General features: G+C 46.8%; 1 protein-coding gene across 2 annotated transcripts in view; it reads left to right on the plus strand.

Moving 5' to 3' along the window:
* The first annotated feature begins 1,580 nt into the window (after positions 1-1,580).
* Positions 1,581-21,310, plus strand: part of Eyg (eyegone) — a 42,684-nt gene continuing 22,954 nt past the window's right edge. For both annotated transcript variants that reach the window (XM_025304048.1, XM_025304049.1), the window contains exon 1: positions 1,581-2,999. In XM_025304048.1, coding sequence (XP_025159833.1) covers positions 2,396-2,999 — 604 coding nt within the window. In that variant the 5' untranslated portion in view covers positions 1,581-2,395. The remainder of the gene's footprint in view (positions 3,000-21,310) is intronic.

Here is a 21,310-nt window from a genome sequence, read left to right on the forward strand (position 1 = left end):
TTGGGTAAGTTCAGATGCGCGGCTCGCGGTGCGCACTTGGCTGCCTTTAACGGCTCTCTCTCTCTCTCTCCCTCTCTCTCTCTCTCTCTCTCTCTGTTTCGCGCGCTCGCTCGCTCGCTTGCTCGCTGGCCCCCCTCCCCGCCCCGGTAGCAGTCACTCTATCTCTCTTTCTTATCGAGCATCCCCACGACGTCCGTCCGCTCGATTCCCGTCCCCACCTCGCCCCCCTCCAGCCCTGCCGACGCCGGGTATATCGACTGAGAGTTCCTCTCATACCTCGCACCGGCCCCGCAAGTATTTCGCCAGGCGTCCACCCTTCATGACGAACGGGGCCCGCGGTCGCCCTGGCGCCTGCTCGATTTGGGTCTTACCTCCGTGGCGAGCGAAGGAGGGAGGGAGGATGGAGGGCGAGGGACGCGTCACGTGTGACAGCAGATAGCGACGAAACAGCCAATAATATGCGCGCGCGCGCTGAGATGAAGCGAAGGCAGACACGATGACGCTCGTGCGAGCTTCTGCTTACCGCTGAAGGGTGGCATCGATCGCGCGCGCGTCGCGCGTCGCGAAAAGGTGGAATCCTTGCGTGGCGGAGGCACGGGGAGAAGCGCCTAATCGACTAATACGATTATTGGGACTGAGTTACGCGACCGCTCCGCCAGCTCCGGCTCCCTCGCGCTTTGACAGTCCTGCGGTCGAGAGATGCGAAGGCAGGTGGCTGAGAGTCGTCAGAAAGAGAGAAGGCCAATCGCTCCCCGGCCGGCCGGCGAAGAACGGCGCGGTGAGGAGGGGAGGGGAGGGGAGGGGAGAAGGCCCGGCGCGCCGATGAAAAATTGGCCGATAACCCGTGCGCGCCGGAAGGGAAAAAGCCCGCGGCGCGGCGAAGGGCGCGAGAGGGGCGGCGGGGAATTGGTCGCGTATATGGAACGACGAGGCAAGTCACGTCGCATTAAATCTTGATCTCACCTGGGCGAGCAGTAGCGACGGCGGCCGAGTACCGGATTGCGGGAAGGGCAAGGTGGGGGTAAGGCTAGTCTGGGCGCGCTTCGAAACCCTGAGCGGAAGGCAATCCGCTCGAATCCGGCGGAGTGCGAGCAGGTTACCCCGCTGGCGTAGTCCTCGGTGTCCGTCATTGGAGAAGGGAGCCTCCGTAGGCGGAAAGAGAGAGAGAGAGAGAGAGAGAGAGAGGGAGAGAGAGAGAGAAAAAGAGAGAGGGCGAGCACGAGAGCGAGGAGGAGCGAGTGAGCGTACGAGACGCGGGAGGAAGAGAAAGCGCAAAGAGGGAAGAGCTGAGACCGAGGGAGGAGGAGGAGGAGGTGGGAAGGAGGTGGAGGAGGAGGAGGAGGAGGAGGAGGAAGCGATCACGAGCTTCGTCGAAGGCGCCTGCGCTCCAACACTCCGCACCTTCGGCTCCTCGACTTCGACTACCGCAGCTCCCGAGCGTCACCGCGGCGACGACGTAAAAGCTCGCGTCGCGATGCGCCCGCGACCGTCATCGCGCGAGTAGACACGAGAGAGAGAGAGAGAGAGAGAGAGAGAGAGAGAGAGAGAGAGAGAGAGAGAGAAAGAAAGGGGGGAGGGAGAGAGAGAGAGAGACACGAAGGCGTTCTGCAGGAACACGCACGCACTCATCTTCGCCGTCGCCGTCGTCATCGTCATCGTCATCGTGTGTTCTCGTTTGGCCACGTGTCTGCCGGAGGACGGCTCGCTCCGACGGAGCGCTTCTCCACTTGCTGTGCGCCGTACACGTGACAGTTGTGTGTGAGGTCTGACTCGGCGAGGATGAGGCGAGGCTTCCGCGGAGGAGCATCGACGGCCGCGAGCGTCGGAACACGTTTCGCCGGCAACGGGCTCGCGAGCGACACGGCGAAGCGGGTGCTGTAGGCTCTCGCCGAGATCGAACTCTTATCGCTTGTCGTCGTCGACGTGCGCGCGGCTAGAGAATGCGCCGCAGTGACTGAAACCTTACCTCGGTACCTTGGCCGGAAGTGTGGAAGCGAAGAAGAGTGTTGCGTGCGAGACGCGCGCGATGAGAAGCGCGCGTGCCCTCGGCCGTCTGTCGCGAGCGCGAGGAAGCTCGCGTTGACCTCGCGGAAGCTCTCTCTCTCTCCCTCTCGCGCGCGCGCGCGCGCTTTCGCGCAATCAACAGCCTCGCGGCGCAGCCTCCGTGCGCAGCGTCGCGAAGGTCACTTGAGTCATTCGAGCGATCTGAGGAGATCCGCAGCGGGCGGCTGAAAGAAGCGTCGGAAACGCGAAACGGGGAACCGAAGCAGGCCCGAGTCGGAGGACACAAACGCGCCGCGCTTGCATCCGCACAGTCGACGGAAGAGAGCGGGAGAGAGGGAGGAGCCGTTGCTGAGGACTGTGGAGGGGGCGGAGGTAGCAAGAACGTCTGGTGATGATGATCGGTGGTGGCGTCGCGACCCCTCCTGGTACTGCCAAGTCGGCGGCTGCGATCGACGGCGAGATGGTGCAGGTCGACGGCATTGGCAGTGGTAGTGTCAGTGGTAGTGCTAGTGGTAGTGGTAGCCCTGCGACGGGCGCGACCACCACGCGCCTCGCTAACAACGGTAGCAACAATCACAGCGGCAATAACAACGGGAACGTCAGCAGCAGCAGCAGCAACGGCAGTAGCGCTGGCGGCGGCGGCGGCGGCGGCGGCGGCAGCAACAACACCGGCGGCGGTGGCAGCAACAACAACAACAACGGCGCCAGCAACGGTAGCAACAACAACAATAACAACAGCAGCAACAGCAGCAACGACGCCCACGGGGTGACCAACTGCGCGAGCACGACCGCCTCGGCGGCGAGTGACAAGTTCTGCTGCCAGGATGAAGACGCGCCCGTCAGCACGAGCGTCGCGCGACCTTGGGAGCCACCGTCACCGACGTTCTCCCAATCGAGGTCGCACCTGCTGCAGGTTCACCCGCCGCACCACCATCAGCACCCGGCCGCCGCGCATCATCATCAGCAGATGAACGTGCCGACTTCTCTGATCGACGGTGAGTACGGACTCGAGCAGTCGAGCGAGCGAATCGCTCGAGAGGTCATCGCGTGGACCGTTGTCGATTTTTCCCAAAACTGCACATTAGCGATCGGGGGGATGTACCGAATAGTCCCCGAGTGAGATCGGCTGTTGTCGCGATAGAATCTTGCAAGAACAGCGACGATGCAAATAACGCATCATCTTTCAACCTTGATCGCAACTTCAAGCCTATTCTCAAATCAAATGCGGAAACTTTGGTTTTAGTTATAAAGTTGGTAGGCTTTAAACTGATCAGCTGACCAATTATCGAGGTAATAAGTAACACAAAATTTGTCCATTTCTCTATCTAATATCGCAAAATTAGCAGCTAAAACGAAGTTTATAAACAGAAATAGTACATGACTGTGGACGTCCAAACGTGATCAGCTGATCAATTACGGAACACTAGTAAAGCCTACCGTCCTCATAAGTAAAACCAAAGTTTCTGAAACCTATTTCGGAGCAGGCCTCGCATAAACTTGCAGAGTTCACACCACTTGCATCTCTTGATTACTTCACTCGTCCCTTTTCAATCTGGTTTCATCCACCTTTCGTCTGCTTCGTCGCCGCGCTCGAAGAGATCCCTTCTAGATCTTCGGGATTTCTCCCGAGCAGAATTGCAGGGGTCACGGGGGGGGGGGGGAGTTAGCCGCGCATTTTTCTGCTCAGTCGGACGTCTGTCGCACGGTAGCTGCGTGTCAACCGATTTGCGGTCGTGAAAACAACGATTCTCTCCAGCAGACGTATGGGCGCAAATATTGTTCCATGAAGCGTCCAACAACAAAGAGAATCCCCGGGTGCGTCGAACCCATTAATAACTCTTCGTCCCCGCCACACGTCCCGCTGGCTGAATCATGATAAGAGCAATATTTTCACGGAGTCGCCGTCAATTTTCTCTCGATTGATTCGCGAGCGACGCAGCGTGTCTAACGTCGATCTCGAAGCCGCTTCTGTTTCAGCCGCGACTGTTAAGAACAATACCCCGCGCGGCCCGACGCCGCCGATGTCGTTATAACACCATTCCGCTCTCGGATACTCGGTATCCGAGATAAGGCGCGGCCGCAAGTGTGAGTAGCGGAGAGCCAATTAATCCCGTTGTATCGCGCGATAAATCGATAATTACGAGATACGTCACGCCCGCTCTCTCTCTCTCTTTCTCTCTCTCTCTCTCTCTCTCTCTCTCTCTCTCTCTCTCTCTCTTTCTCGGCGCTCTCGCTATTTACAATCGTGTTCCATGCACTTTATTACAACAAGATTGCAGGACGCGACGTTATTGAAATTTCAAAGCGCTGTTCAGCGGACTTTACTCGAACACCTGAACACACTTTCGAGACTATCGAAGGTAAAGAGAATAATCGATGAAACGCCGTGGTGACGACGGAATGGCGTTGGGAGTCTCGTGAACGCGGTTTTAGAAAACGGTGTTGAAAAATAATCATTCTAAGGGCGGATTTACACCTAGGCGGAAAAGCAGAATGCAGAAAGGCAGCCAATCGCATGCGATGCTGATAGTCTGTCCTTCTCTTCTGTCTCTCTTTCAAGAGAGAGACAGACAATCAGCGCCATTTGTGATTGGCTGCCGCCTTTCTGCTTTTTCATCAAGGTGTGAATCCGCCCTTAAGGCTCGCAAGAGAATGACTTTTGTTGTGTTTTTATAACCAGTGCTCATAAAACGTGTCGCTTTGTCCCGTATGTTTACTCACGAAGAAGGAGATAATCCCCGACGGAGTAATAATTGCACTGTACACAAGACATTAATTAAGACAGCGATGCGATAGTGTGTGTAACGTTAGATTAGAAGAATTTTTATTCGCGCTCAGGCATGAGTGCGCAAGCCAATCCTGTTGGCGCGGCTAATAAACACGTACACGCTCGATCATCATACGTTCCCGATAGCGCGGAAGATAAACGCGCGGTACGTGCGACGACAAATGAGCATATCGATTATATCTGTCCCGATGAGAGGGAAAGATAAGCGAGTAACTAATTGAATTATGAATCGCCTCGTCGTATCTCTCTCCGCGCGAACCCTTCGCCCGTGCGATGCAGAATCGCGACTGCAATTAACACTCGAACACCTGTACCGGCAAACACCTGTGCCTATCTCTCTCTCTCTCTCTCTCTCTCTCTCTCTCTCTCTCTCCCCCTCCCTCCCTCTCTCTCTCTCCCTCTCTCTCTCTCTCTCTCTCTCTCTCTCTCTCTCTCTCTCTCTCTCTCTCTCTCTCTGCGCGGCTCGCCCCATTCGCTTCGATTCATAATAATTGAACCATTTCACGCCTTTGTAAACACACAAAAAGTCGCAAGTAGGTCACGAAGCTTCTCGGCGAATTTCACTAATGCGTTTCGGAACGCACACTCGCGATCGCTCCGACTGTGAAAGCTTCATAATAACCAAGTCAATCAGAAGCTAGATATGATCTTGAGTGCTGAAAGATCTGGATTCACTGGACGCGATATTACGTCGGAAGTATCAGCGTAATCGACTTTGAAACGAATATACACGCGGTCGCATCCCGCGAAATGTCCAATTTCCTTATCTCAATGCACTAAATTTGCGGATTTGAAGAATGTTCATATTTTCTCACACTGGCAAGGGGAAAGGGTCTCGCCAGAGTTACGGCCATTTCCGCGTCTCTTTGCCGTTCTAATCGAAATTAGCAGCAAAAATATGCGCAGAACTTTGTCTATCATTAATATTCATCGGCAATAGTCAGTTTCTCTGACTGCAATTCCTTCACCGTGCGATTATCACGCGAGGTTATGTGTCGTTACGATACGTCATTGTTGTGAGTGTAACTTTACCGGGTTTCTCGCGGGAAAATTCAAACATCAGTCGACTACCCGATATATCTTTTTCATTTAAGTCGCGTGAACTTTTTCGTCGGAGCAGCCAGAAATAAATAATTTCAGCACTCGCTAAAGTGACTATAATCTTAGCGAGCTCAATTATCCTCTTTCTCTCTCAGCATTTCCTAGAGTTGAACAAGTCGTCGCAAATAGCAATTTCTGAAAGACATCTGCGATGCTTCGGTATCGCGAAGCTTCTCTTGGGCCTTTTCGCGATTCCCCATGAGAGGGCCGATAAGTGTGTTTCATTAATGATGTTCGCAACTTGTTATCAGCGACCGATCGATTGACCAACCGACCGACTGACCGAGCGACCGTCGTCACTCTATAACTTGTAATTAAGCTGTTGAACGACGAGGGACAGAGGTGCGATTGCGCTCGTCGCAGCCTCGCCTTCGTTACTTCGCATGCAGAGACATGAGAGCATAGAGGCCCTTTTACATTTATTTCAGTGTCAAGTAAAGGCAACGTTCGCCATGCCTATGATCGCAAAGAGCGACTCGACTGCGATTATTACAGATACCAGATGCCGATGAGAGAAACGTCAATGGCGTAAAACCTTGGTATAAAACCAACAGTTATAAAAACCGTACCACTGACGTCTCCGATTGGTCTCCGTGCCGTGTTTCTAATTGTTGAAGGCGGGCCAACTTTTGCGGTCGTCGTCGCGACGAGCGTTGCGCGTCTGCTTGCGGTTGATATCGCGATCGATGCGCTGAGGAAGAAAAGAATGGCTCGTCTCGTTGAAAATTGCTGGCGCTTTTCGGCGCCAGCCGTATCTTCTCGTTGTAAGATCTTGTTATAAATATAATCGTATAACATAGGCTATCGTCACATCATACTCACCGCAAAAACGGAGGATACCCTTTGTTCTCATCGTGATGGATGAATTCGAGGAAAAAAACTGGTTAATCTCACGAGAACAAAATTATCGCTACTTTCAATTTCATCCTGTTGTTGCTCTGACGAGAAAGCAGCGACGATAACAACGTACATACAAAGTTATTATCACTGATACTGTAAAGCGTCACTATACGTAAAGCTATTATCACTAATGGACTCTACAATAAGTCTTGAGTTAGTCTTGAGCCGCAAGCAAATTAACCATCGATCGATTATTTCTTGGGATATTTTTTAGAATCGATTGTGATTGGTCGATTTGTTCGTGGCTCAAAACTGATGGCCTATTGTAGAAGGGTCGTAATACTTGCTATAAAAATGACACTCCCTTTCACTGTGCGATTATATAGGCACAAATACCAAATACTTTGCTCCCATCGCGATAGAAGTTGGAGAACAAGAAACTGTTCGATCTCGTTATTTTCAACTAAATTTCCTTGCTGTTCTAACGAAAAAGTAGCAGCGGCAGCAACGTATGCCTAAGATTATATGCTGACCCTCTAGTACAACTTAGTACAAAAATAAACACGCAAGATTATTCTCACTAACGCTGTAATAGTATAAAGCTCGCTGCAAAAACGGCTCTCCCGATCAAAATACTTTCACTGTTCGGTTACAGTCCATCAATACCAACCACTTTGCTCTCAGCGGGAGGATCCTCAATTCTTTGGGGCGTAGTGGGATAAAAAGTGCCCCACTTTTTTAGTGCTTATACAGGGTGTGTAAAAAGAAGGGTTCAGGATTTTAAGGGCAGATAGTACACACAAAATAGAGGGAAAATGTCCTAATACACATGGATCGAAAAATTAATATTGTCGAAGTTATAAACAATGATTTATTTTAATTAAAGCAAGCGACTTACTCGCTTCTGGAGCACGGCCATACATGAAACGCATTTCTGCTATCTTTTGATTAGAGTGATACGACCTCATTCTTACCGTACTCTGTGAAAACTCTGTGACAGCTCTCTGCAACTGTTCACTCTGTTCACAAAACTGTTTGTTCATATTCCGAGCAAGAGCGAAGAGACTTTTTCAGGGACGGATTCCTTTAAAGCAGGTACTCTCTTCACCGATGAATGACATAGACAAATTACATAAGTGAGTATACATAATTACATACATAATAAGTCACTTGCTTCAATTGAAGTAAATAATTGCCCATACCTTGGACAATATTAATTTTCCGACCCATGTTTATCAGGTCTTTCCTTCAGGTCCTTTTTCTTCTACTTTGTGAGTACTACCCTTAAGTCCTGAACTCTTTTTTTTTAAACACCCTATATGTGAAAACAGTGGGATGCTCTTTACCCCATTTTGAGATATTAAGATAACTCGAAGCACACGCAGCGATTTAATTCATCGCTTATAAACAAAACAAACCTGCTTTGTTATCTCTTCCCTTCGATAAAATTCCCGTGCGCGCAACTGGGCTCTCCTTTATCCTAAAATCCCGTGAAATCTCAAAGAGTCAAAGGGTGCTTAACACTCGCGGCGCGACGAGTACTCGCCGCGAGATTGCCCCTCGCTCCGCATTAGGCTAGGTTAGCTTAGGTTAGGTTAGGTTAACCTCTCGCGACAGCGATAAGGGAACACGAGGGGCCGATCGGGAGCCGCGGTGAGTCGCGTACTCTCGAATTCCTCCGCGCGCGGTTTATATCCCGCGCCTGCTCGAGTCTCGCCGCTCGTTCCCTCGCGGAGTCGCGCGGGAATAAGGCGCGCCGTTGATAAGGGGATGCGCTCGCGCTCGGCAGCAGCGGCGCGGGGGGTGTGCGCGCACAAGCCGAGGGTCCTGCGACGAGAAAACGTATCCCGCTATCGCGGCCTCGCGGATCTCTCCGTGTCCGCTTCGCACTTGTCAGATGGAGCGCGAAGGAGCGCGGCTACCAGGCCGCGCGCGCTCCTCGGGAACCGGTTTCTATGCGTTAGCGAGCTCCTCTACGTAGCGCCCCAGCTCTCTGCGGAGCACCTCTCCGCGGAAGGTATTACTCTCGTTTAACGCTCAATACCCGCTCTGTACCCGCGGGTACTCTCGCGATTCCTCTCGCGAGCAGCGCTCGCTTTGAGAAGCGTGAGATTTTACGGCCACACCCAGACCATTTCGAGACTGATACCGCCTCGGCAACGTATAGGTGTCTTCTGGAGCGACGGCGAGCGAGAGGGACGACACGCTTTGAGCGGGCGGATGTCCCTTCTCCGTTCAAGTTAGCACTTTGTAGCACTCGGCTTAATCGCGTCAACTATCGGACGAGAGACGTACGTATCAATTACGCGGCCGATCTTCGATCCCACGATTGCGCCGGGAATGCAGCGTCATCTTCATCCGCCGCACTCGCCGTTGAGTTACGGAGAAGCCGCCGTTCAATGGCCGCCGCCATGCATACGATGTATTCGATTTTCGCACTGCCGTATCGTCCGCTCGCGCTTTTCATTCCCGAGCTCCCGGCGAATGTGGCGAACGTCGCGAACGGCAACCCTCAGCGAGGAGAGCCAGCGGGAGCCTCGACGAGAGAGAGGAAATTAAGATCGCGCGCGATGGGACGCTCTTTCGGTCGGTGTCCAGCGGGACGAGGTGCTAATCCAGTTGAAAACCCGATCCAAGATCGCCTTGCTGTTCGCGCGATGCGCTGCGCGAGACGCTGCGGGATTTTACGACCGCACCTAGAAACGGATACACCTCGGGGGTATTCGGACGAGAGTCGTCCGTCGCTCCCTCGTCGCTGCCAGCCTCGCGGCCGACTCGAGCGGCAAAGAAGTCATGAATCTGGTTTGTTTGCACCTCGTTTGTATCTGTTGCAGCTTTCGTCTCGTTTGTACTTTGGAGAATGAACAAGTGCGCGAGGGAGTCGTGCGCGAAACCGCCGGCGGGTGTGCGAGGTACTTTATACTCGGATCTGTTATTGCGTGTGCTTCGTTCCAAACAGCGTCGCTTGTACGCTGAAAGCAGAGAGAAATGCTTGACCTCTCGAAAAAAGATTAGTTAGAGGTTAGTAGAAAGGTTATAGTCATCTCCGTCTGACGACTATTCTGTTTCTGTCGTTCTAGGAGCAATAGCAATATATATACAGGGTGTTTAAAAGAAAGGGTTTTCAGGACTTTAAGGGCAGATAGTAGTTGCAAAATGGAGGTAAACAATCCTAATAGGATAATTAGGATTTATTGTCCTAATAAATATGGGTCGAAGCATTAATATTGTTTCCAGGTTGTGAAAAATTATTTATTTTAATTAAAGCAAGCGACTCACTCGCTCCTGGTGCTTTTGTATTTTCTGATGTAATTTGTCTATGTCGTTTATCAATGAGGAGAGTACCATGCTTTAAAGAAGTCCCTTTTTGCTTTCCGTTTATTCGCACGCTTCACCAAGCAATTGTTAGTCACATATCCTTGTGAACAGAGTGAACAGTTGTAGAGAGCTGTCACCAAGTTTTCACAGTATGGTAAGAATAAGATCGTGTTATTTTAATCGAGAAATGACAGAGATGCATTTCATAAGTCAATAATTGTTCATAATTCTGAAAATATTAATTTTTCGGCCCATGTTTATTGGGACATTTTCCTTCCATTTTGTAAGTACTATCTACCTTTAAAGTCCTGAACATTTTTTCTCAAACACCCTGTATGTGAGATTATTATCTCTCAGCAATGTTGCAGCAGTCTTACAAATATATTTTTCCTCGTCACTTTTGATTCTTCCTGATTACTTCACTGTACGTTATAATCGTAAACACTAAACACTATTTTCTGTGTTTTGTTTACACATGTTTTGCAAATGGCCGTTTTAAAAAATCTCAAATGATAAAGTCGCGACTGTTGAAAGTGCTATAATTCTAAAACCTGCAAACGATTCGAAGGATGGAAAGATAAGTATAAAAACGGTTCATTTAAAAGAGTCCTGTATCCATAATTATATTTTAACTATATCTGTAATCGCAATTAGTTGGGAGGACTATTTTCGCAGCAATTTTTCTACAGTTAGAAGTGATAACCATGTATAGTAACTATTATAAATTTTTGTTAGAACAAGAAGATACGGCCGAAGCCGAAAATAACTATACGTATTAGTAAAGTAACTACAAGTACTATATTACTATATACTATAACTATATACTATATATATACTATACATATATACATACATACACACACATATATATATATATATAAACTATAAGTACTAGTAAAATAACTACAAGTAATAGTACAAAATAACTACAAGTTTGGTAACGTTGTCCGTTCCTTTTTTCCTTGAAGTTCCTTGAAGTTGATCTACTCGATCGCCGTCTATTTTTCAAGTCTGGAGTCAGGTTCACGCTAATCGTTGCACTCGCTCGAGCGGGCAACCTTCTCAGTGACGTTCTCTTATTTAACTATGCTATACGTATCAGGTCACGTCATTCTTCCGAGAGCAACTAAACCCAGTCCTTAGTAGCTTCCTCGGAAAGTAAACGCACGTTGTTTGAATCGGAAAGCGTCTATCTCGCACGAAGAATGAAAAAATGGTTAGTCCTAAATTGCCATGTTATTATCCGTGTGTAGGTCAAAACGACTAAAGTTGAAAATCTATAAGGCTGATCTCGTTAAAATTGTAGTCTTTTCCGACGCTCTGACTATTTCTCGTTGTTTCAACAAGAAGATAATAACTGCAATGTAATAGTGACGCTATATCAGCATTACTACAAAAATGGTCTTGACTAGAGAATTATTCCTTTACAGTCACAAACACCAGATCTGAAAATAATATTCCGGCCACTCAAGATACTCAAGATACTTAAGCTTCCCGAAAGAATGTTCAAGCTGGCTCAAAAAAAATAATAATGTTCTTTCGGACGTCAGCCGTACTGTATTATTTTAAAAGTTGACAAACTTTTCTCTGTTTCTTAACTGGAGGTACAGTTTTCCTTTTTTTTCTTTTTGGAAAGAGCTCGTCTGCGCTACAAGATGGAACAGCGGAACGAAGTAAACGCAGGAGTCGCTGCGACAGTCGGCCAATATTTTTCAGAATTCAATTAAATTCGCAGCACTCTGTCCAGCATGATCGTACCTCAGTTGAGCTTTTCAGCGGCATTCGCGTAAATATCATTAGCGAATCAGTATGGTATTATCCCGTCGCCAACAAATTACATCAGCAGTCTCGTCTTCGCTTCGCTTGTCTCGCCCAATCAGACAAGAATCAATCGAGAACGATGGAGTCGGCTTGCTTATAATGGCTGCGAGAACCGTCTACCGGCTGCTGCTTTGTTGCGCGTTTCCTCATTCGCTCAACATATCCTCGCTTTTTAAGAAAGCCACTAAAAAGTCGACTCGGTCGGTTTAAAGAGAAGAACATGCTGTATAGTTACGAATGAAGCGATGTTTCATTGAGAAGATCCCTGGGTCGAGCGAGGGTTGCAGCGATCCGATGAAAGTGAGCGGTTTAGTCGGAGGATGAGAAAGATACGAGGAGGTTGAAAATAATTAGCAACTGATTGGAAGCCATTTCCATGTTTTTTTTCAGACCACTCGAAAGAGGGTTGCTCGTACTCGCTTGTATCTTTTTTCTAATTATTTACCCCTTGAAGGGGCGAAAACAATATCTTCGAATTCATCTTGTCTTCGATATATCTCGAAGCAGTCGACAGGACACCGTCGCTTCCGTCGGTTTGCGCGCTTCTTCCTTCAAACGCTGCTTTAACCCATTACTTCCCAAGCGAACATTTTATAGTCGATTGGCTTTTGGCTCGGAAAAGTGATAAAATCACATGAAAACTAATAACAAAATATGCTTTCCCACGTAAAAAAAAACCTGCTCTTTCAGAATCTGGAGTCATAATTTTGGAATTATCAACTGATAATTAAATATGGCGGCTCAAAGTTGACAAAACTTTTTTCATCGACTATGAGCTTTTTGCCGTTGAGAATTTCGAAAAATTTTGTCCAGAGCTGTCAGGGACAATTGAATTGACAGAGTTTGGCTACACGAAGGATAAACAATGATTATTGATTCTATTTCTCAACTGATTCAAGATGGCGGATGCAATATGGCGTCCAAATACGCGAAAATCATACTTCATTGCGATTTATATGTGTGAGTAGTCATTTCTTATGTTTTTGAGGTCGCTGAACACGAATCTTAGATCTGTTTTCAATTTTGCAAAATGGCGGATGCAATGTGGCGTCCGAATGCCACGAAAATCATACTTCATTGCGAACTATGTGTGTGGGTACTTATTTCATATGTTTCTGAGGTCGCTGTGTGTGAACCCAACTCTGGAGATGTTTCCACATGAGAAGAATGTATGTTCAATCATGTATGTTGAATCATAATTCGATAAGTTCATTTATGATGAACATACCAATAATGTACGCGCATGGATGCAGAGTCAATATATTGAAGGAAATATTCAGAAAATATATAATAGATAATTTTGAGGAAGACAGTATGACATTCGTCAATATATAATGATGGTTACGAATAACATTATATTCCACGTATCAAAAAGAAACATCTTATATCCATTCTCAGATTTTTTTTAGGAACATACATTCTTTTTCATGTGATCTAGTTTTCATGATTTTATTACTTTTCTGAACCAAACGACTATAAAATGTCCGCTTGGGAAGTAACATGTTAAAATAACGAACTTCCTCCTACGAACGAAAGCTGTGAAAACGCGTTATTCTTTCTCGGCATCCGCTTCCCGACGCGCTGGACTTTACTCGCGTCGACGCGCCTCTGATTTTACAATCACGAGTGCTGATCTGCATTCATAATTTAACCTAACCTAACCTTATCGCGATAAAAATCCGTCAGTCACACGAGGTGCTGCAAAAACAACGACTCGCTCCTGCGAATGCGATCGACGCTGAAGGCGCGACGCGAAGCCGCCTCGTGTTCGTAATTAGATTGAGCTCAGGATAGCCCGCGGGACGCGCGAATATCGAGCAAGGATAACGTTCTCGGATAAACGTGGAACTTACGGCCGATTAGACATTAAACGCCCGCCATTAACACACCCGCAGCGCGCGGCGCGACGCGCCTGCGACTTGCGGATACTTTACGATTGCGCATACGTGGCCGATGCCGTCGTGAGGATATCTTCGTCCGTAAATGAGAGTCCCTTCTCGGCTTATCGGCTACCGCCGGACCGCGCGTCGCTCCATGTGCTCATAGAGTCATTACGTAAAATGTTTACCCGTAGCTATGCGTATCAATTATCGGCCGCGCGTATAACTCGCTCTTAACACGATCCATATAGATTAACGGCCCGATAATTACAAAATTACCTTTTTTGCGCAACGCTGCCCCGGAGCGTAATCGCCGTGAACCACCAGACCGTCCTTCGGCCGCTTTAAGATGTCTCTCGGAAAACGCGATCGAGCTCCGGCCGCTTCGGAAATCATCCGATTCGGAAAACGCTGTAGCTTCGAATTATTCTCCGGAATGCGAACGAGCATTGTTGGAAAGGATTTCGAGTGTTTTTTTTTACTGTTTCATGGTTCTCTTTTGCCTTCTTCTTTTTATCCTCTGGAGTTGTTCGGAAGGAACAGCAGGTGAGAACTGAGAACGGATGAAGGTTTGGTATTTGTATTGGGTATTACAGTAACTTTGGAATGGATATTACAATAACTTTGTAATTGCTCGGTGAGATAATTATATAGTCGGGAAAATAGATGATCGAGAGGCTTATATTATATGCGCATTGCCACTATGAAATATTATTTTTCTATTAGAATGATATGAAGATACGATTGAACGACGAAAGACGAATTACAGTCAATCTAATTACGATTGACTGTAATTTGTAATGGAACTTGTCAGTTTTTCATTTTTTGTTTACAATGTGGCATCGTGTTAAGCGTTTGCTTTGGATTTACAATCACGATGATTCGTAACTTTGTAGTTGCTTTTTATTCCATTCGCAGACAGGATAAACGTCGTACAAGAGTAGAGATCCTCGCCCCGAAGGCGTCCGTAAGATCTTATGGACGCTTCGTCATGATAAATGCCATGTACAAGAAAAAACAACGGTTGTCACTGAAATTATACACGTTTCTGCAGCTGACTATTTTTCTTTTGCTACTCCAGCGAAGAAGTAGTAATAGCGATACGTGTATAAAGTTATTATCACCAACACTATGCTAGCAATGTTACCGATTACACGAATAATTCCCCTAACTACAAGCCTTTCGTTGAGCGATTTTAGAGCGACAAATATCCAGGGAACTAACTTGCAACAAAGTTACAGTTACAGTTATTTCCTTTTCGGTAATTGTAACTTAACTCGGTTACGCTTTCTTGGTAGCTAATAACTAATTTAGTTACTTCACGGCTGCGTTTGAGGAGCACGCTTGATTTAGAGGGAATGATTTATGATTCAATTCCTTAATTCCTTTCAAAGAGAGAGAGAGAGAGAGAGAGAGAGAGAGAGAGAGGTTTATTGAATATCATTTATTAAATATCAAATAAATAGCATATATAAATAAGCATGTAGCAATAAATAATAACGGTGATATAACATATATTAGGAGTATAATTTAATTTTAAGGTTTTTTTCTCAAAAACTGATCTAGTTAAACAAGATAACGAACGAATACCTCAATCAAAATGTTTTCCTTCTTTTTCTACAATTTTCTCCCATTTTTCTGGCAAGAAATGGATTCCGCGACGATAAAAAGATTCTTCTTTGGAATTGATCCAATTTTCGACAAATTTTCGCACTTATTCCAAGTTATGAAAGTGTGTATCCTCTAGAGCCCGTTGTATCGACCGGAACAAGTGATAATCGGATAGAGCAATGCCTAGAGAATACTCGGGGTGCGATAAGACTTCCCATTCCAGCTCTAATAGTGTTTGCTTCACTGATAATGCAACATGAGGTCGAGAGCATTGTCGCGAAGAATCACTTTGCGTCGTTTATTCGCGATTGGTGGTTGTTTTCGGTTCAATGTTCGCTTCAATTTAATTTTAATTTTAATTTTAATTTTAATTGTTGTCGATAACGATCAGCGGTGACAGTTTTATTCGGATTTAGCAGTTCATAGTGCATAACACCTTCTTGACTTCACCAAATACATAGTAATACTTTTAGATCGTGAAGATTGCGCCTTGAAGTAGATGTTGCTGGTTGACCTGGATCAACCCATGATTGTTTTCATTTGGAATTATCGAAGTAGATTCATTTTTCATGTTCCCAATTCCCAATAACAATTCCATACAAAAAAGTCTTCATTTTTTGTCTGACGATCAACGAAATGTAACTGTTCAACTGATTCGCAATAGCATTTCCGATAATTGATGTGGTACCCATTTTCCTTCTTTGTGAAATTTTCGTTTGAGGTACAAACGACTTGAAGGGAGGTACAAACAGGTACAAACGATTTTCTTTCGAATGGCGTTGGCTGTTTTCTGATATCTTATACTTGCTTGCTGGCTATTTTTCCTTCTCCCCCTATCGTTTTATTCTTTGAGATACAAACGAAACAAAAAGTGATACAAAGAAGTACAAACGAAGTACAATCGAAACATATTGAGAATTTTTTTTTATTAAGTTCACATCGGTACAGTCACCTCCGGCGCCGATTGTATCCTTCCATTATTTCGTCGAAAAATATACGCAATATATATAATAAAATATATAAGCAATATGTAATATACGCATATAAGTTTATCATCCAACACACTAAGCGCGCCCAGACGAACAGAAAACTTCAACAGTAAGACGTGAGCAGTAAAGAAATATCAACTAACCAAAATTCACTATTCTCCGCACAAACCAAAAATGTTCAATTGTGATTAGCTCATTTGCTTATTGCTTAACTTATGCCCAATTTCTGCACTTCTTGATAAGTTGTCGATAACTTTATCTATGAGATATCTGCCACAATCGATTTTCTTCACCTTTGTAAAGTTTGTATTCGGCAGATAAACTTATCCGATACCTGAAGTAGCGGATATGTGGCAGATATTGATTTCAGTGTCTTGACATAACCTAAAAATTATAACAATACGTAAACTGCTGTTGCTGTTTTTATGAAAAGACCACACGGATTTGTTACTCACGAATATTTTTGAATCTGATGGTAATGATGATGATGATGAGGAATTTGTGGAAAGAAGACCTTGTACAATAAGAAACAAACCGAACAATTTTCAAGTGTGGGATGACACAGAATTTTTCGAACGATTTCGTTTGAAAGAGGATACAGTGATCAAATTATTACATGCAATTGAAGACCGATTGTTAATACTGTGGAAATTACTTTAATTAGTTAATACTAGCCCGGGAAAGAATATGTCGCTGGCAGAATATGGTGATTTATAATCGTTATAATTTATAATAGTAAATTTCTAGTACATTTTGTGTCAAAAGCTAGTAGTATGAAAAATAGCTATCTGTTAGATACGTGATCAGAGGATTCAGTGAAGAAAACGAATTTCTATTTGTTATCTGACGGATACCTTCCATCTGGAAAATAGCTGTTGGGAGGTGTGAAGAAACCGGGCATTAGAACTTAAATTAGAAGACTTCGAGGACATACTGAGAGTGTAACCAGGACATAACCGTGCCCCACCGACTGCAATTATTCCCGTTGCGCGCGATTACGGTCGGGCACTTTCTTCTTCCTCGCGGAGCGTTAGAACGTCGCATTTGTCCTCGAAATCGGGCACGACCTTGCGGGGAGCGAGGAGCGAGCGATTCGCGGCGATAGCGAGATGATCGCGGCGGCCTTTCAATTTTTCCGCCTATCATCTATCGGCGTGCCGAGCCGCGCGATCGCTCTTTACCGGCGGCGATTTCGAACATACGGACGAATATACCGCGGCGGCCCGGTCGGGTCGCTCGTTCAGAACCGGTTCCCGGTTTGGTGTCGATGCTGCGACGACGGGACACGCATTTCTTTCTGCGCGCATCGGCTACTTTCGTTTTCACGACACCTCCGATCACTTTGACACGGAACGGACGCGGAATGCGCGCCGCTGCGCCCGCCGTCCGGAGCGACTCTTCCGCCGGCGGGGGGAGAGACAGAAAGAGTGAGAGAGAGAGAGAGAGAGAGTGAGAGAGAGAGAGAGTGAGAGAGAGTGAGAGAGAGAGAGAGAGAGAGAGAGAGAGATCGCGGCGGAGTTTTATTCGACGTTTCTCCGGCGGCCGGCGGAGAGGAGCGAGATTCCTCGCGACTTCGGCGGCGCCTCGGTTTTGCGGGAAATCGAGCGACCCGCCGAGCGGGAATTTCGCGCGTCCCGGCACGCGCGTTGAAAGCCGAATCACGAGGCGCGGATCGAGGCGGAACTTGTCAGCGTCTCGCGGTGACGATCAGCGGCGACGGTCGCCGATCGAACCCGGCCGACCGGCCGATCGGCCGATTGGCAATTAACGAAACTACGTTGTAATTAGCGAGGCTCATAAAGTGCGCAAAAACGGCCGCTCGCGAGCGCGCACTCACGCGTACAACAAATTGCAAACGATCGGCGTTACGACGCCGCGTCCGTCCGTCCGTCCGTCCGTCCGTGCGATCGCGATCCACTCTCGGCTCATAAAGAACTAATTAATTAAACGTTCTCACCGTGTAAACCAACTGTCCCGTCGCTTAAAGCGAGCTAAAAGAAGCCGATACAAATGAGCAAGGCAGACCTGTTTTCTGCCAATACCGCGTGGCTCTTTACTTCGCACGACTGGCACGACGGTTTCTCCCAACGAGATCATCCTCGTCGTCCTCGTCCTCGTCGTCGTCCTCGTCGTCTTCCTCGTCGTCGGTTCTTTCGCGTTCGGATCGCTCGGGTGAAAAAGTAATTGCGCTTCCCGTTTTGCAAAATGACAGTTACGAGCGGCGGAGGGGCGGAGAGAACGAGAGAGAGAGAGAGAGAGAGAGAGAGAGAGAGAGAGAGAGAGAGAGAGAGAGAGGAGGGAAGGGGGTCGCGCTTTCAATGTTGCCGCATCGTTGGACGCGATCTGTAAATTGCCGTGCGCGCTTAAGATTAGTCGACGGCACAATTACGTGGAAGCCGAGAGCACTTAATAAATATATCATAATATTTCGATCGCATTTCCGCTGCGCCGCGCGTTAATTAACATCTGTCCCGCGCGTTTAATTCGCATTATCCTCAAGCTCGCGTCGCGCAATTCGCGCTTAAACGCGCCTCTCTCGTCCTGTGGTTTTGCCCGACACACACGCCGTGTAATTACGCCGCGCCTCCCTTACGATTACCCGCTGTGCGAGTTAATCTCTCTTTTTTTCTCTCTCTCTCTCTCTCTCTCTCTCTCTCTCTCTTTCTCACGCGCGCGCGCGCGCACGCACTCTCGGCTCGGCTCGTCCCGGCTAATCCTCGCGTCGCTCGTTTTTTGCTCGTGTATATCTTTTTTGCGCGAAGGGAAACAATGCGCGTTTCTTTTACAAGTGACAGAAGGGATGTTTGATCTCGCTGAAATTACAGTGATTTCCGGGACGCCGAGCGTATCGTCTCTCCGTCGCTCCAACGAGGAGCGACGTCTCGTTATCGTTAACACTCGGCGGCACTCTTGCAGTGTATTATTCATGGCGAGAGGAACAGCGGCGAAGGAATGATAAAATACTTTGGACATAGTTGCTTTCTTCCTGCACCGATCAAGTATTTGCCGGTACTCTTGCGATTACAATTGCAATAGTAGACTAACTATTACGGCGGAAATTACGAAAATATTTTTAATAATTAGTAATGATACCTTAATAAAATGGTACCTTAATGGTACTTTAATAATATCGTAACGATATTTTAATAAGTTACGAAAAATATTTTCGTAATTCCTATCGTAATAATCAGTAATAATATGTTGATAATGTTTTAATAATATTTTAATAATATTAGGTTGGTGCAAAAATAATTGCGGTTTTTACATATCGAATATAAAGACTCATATATAATATTTTAATAAGTCACGAAAAATATTTATTTTTTCATAACTTCGACTGTAATAATGAATAATTATATTTTAATAATATTTTAGTAATATCGTGATAATATTTTAATAACTTATACTGGCAGAAACAGCTTAACTATAGATACTTTGCTGTTGCAATTAGTCGCACGTACCAAACATCACTTTTACGTAGGGAAAGTCATGCCATGTTGCAGAGGGAAGCTTTCGTGAATTCCTTCTCCGTTGTTCTCCACCGATGAGAAATACACAAACGAAACAACTGACCAGCACAAAATCACAGTCGCTTCCGACGTCAATTATATTCCCTTGCCATTCTAACAAGAAAATGATAGCAGCATGCGTACAAAGCTATTAATTCTTTTAAAGGCTACCAAAGTGTGGATGGAATTTCACCTCATGCGAATTTTTTGTTATCTTATTAAATGTTAAATTATCCCTGCTGCAAAATAAATTCTCTACTTTTCATCTAATATTCGATAATAATAAAACATTTAATCGCATCAGTTTGACTTTTTTTATTTCTAATATAAAAAAAAAATATATATATATATATATATATACGGGGAAAAATGAAATTCCATCCAAGACAGCGTTAACGTGATTTTCTTTGGTAGTAACTTTTGCGGGATAGCAACACTTGCTAGAGAAAATATGCTGCTCCCACAGTTCCAATTCTGCCGCACAGTTTGTGATTGCAACAACTGGCAAAAACACTTGAAAAACACTTTCTTTCCCGGCGCTCCCGCACCGTTCTCGGCGGCGAGTCGGCGCGATCCCGAGGATCCCGGCTGGAAAAAAACCGAGCGATCGTTGCCTGCGACGACACACAGGTTGCACTCTCTCGAGCGAGGTGCGAAAGGCGAGGATTGTTAATAGCATCGTCCCGCTCGATCGTAAAGCGCTGCTGCTCGCTGGAGACGTCGCGGAGATTACCCGGCCATAAATCCACGAGGAGGAGGACTCAATCGGCGCGCGCGCGCGCGTCCTCTCGAAAAATTACGAGGCTCCTCGCACCTGGCACCGGGGCCGATTCATTTGCATCCGTACAACTGCGGACGCGCGTATAATAAAGCGAGACCCCGGGACATCGTCAACACGCCGATACGTAACACGAGCCGCAAAACCCTATTAATCGATGTGTCGCGACGCGGCCCGGGCGCGTTAGCGCGCGCGCTCCCGGCGATCCGACGGCGAGAGATCTCCGACTCGTTATTAAACTCGAATTGACTCGTAAATCGACAAGTTACATTCTGCCGATTCCACGCCGTTGATTGACGCATCGATCGCCGCTTAGGCGAGCGAGTCGTGCATAACCGCCGGCGCGACTGACGGCGATCGATAAGCCTCGGGTTCCTCTCTCTCTCTCTCTCTCTCTCTCTCTGTCTGTCTGTCTGTCTCTCTCTCTCTCTCTTGCGCGCGCGCGCGCACGCACGACATTATATATTATTATAAAGAGTGTAAATAAAACGCGCGTAATACGCGATTTCGACGCGAGTCAGGCGTTAAGTGTTTTTATGTCTTCGGCCTTTACGAGCATGAATATAAATTAATTATCAAGCGCGGCGTGTTTGTGCGCCAGCGGTTGTGTGAGTGCGCCGATCGACAGCTGCTCCGAATACATTCTGAACATTCTGAGAGATCCGCGTTGA

This window comes from Harpegnathos saltator, unplaced genomic scaffold (assembly GCF_003227715.2).
Source record: "Harpegnathos saltator strain DR-91 unplaced genomic scaffold, Hsal_v8.6 scaffold587, whole genome shotgun sequence".
NCBI classification, from domain to species: Eukaryota; Metazoa; Arthropoda; class Insecta; order Hymenoptera; family Formicidae; genus Harpegnathos; species Harpegnathos saltator.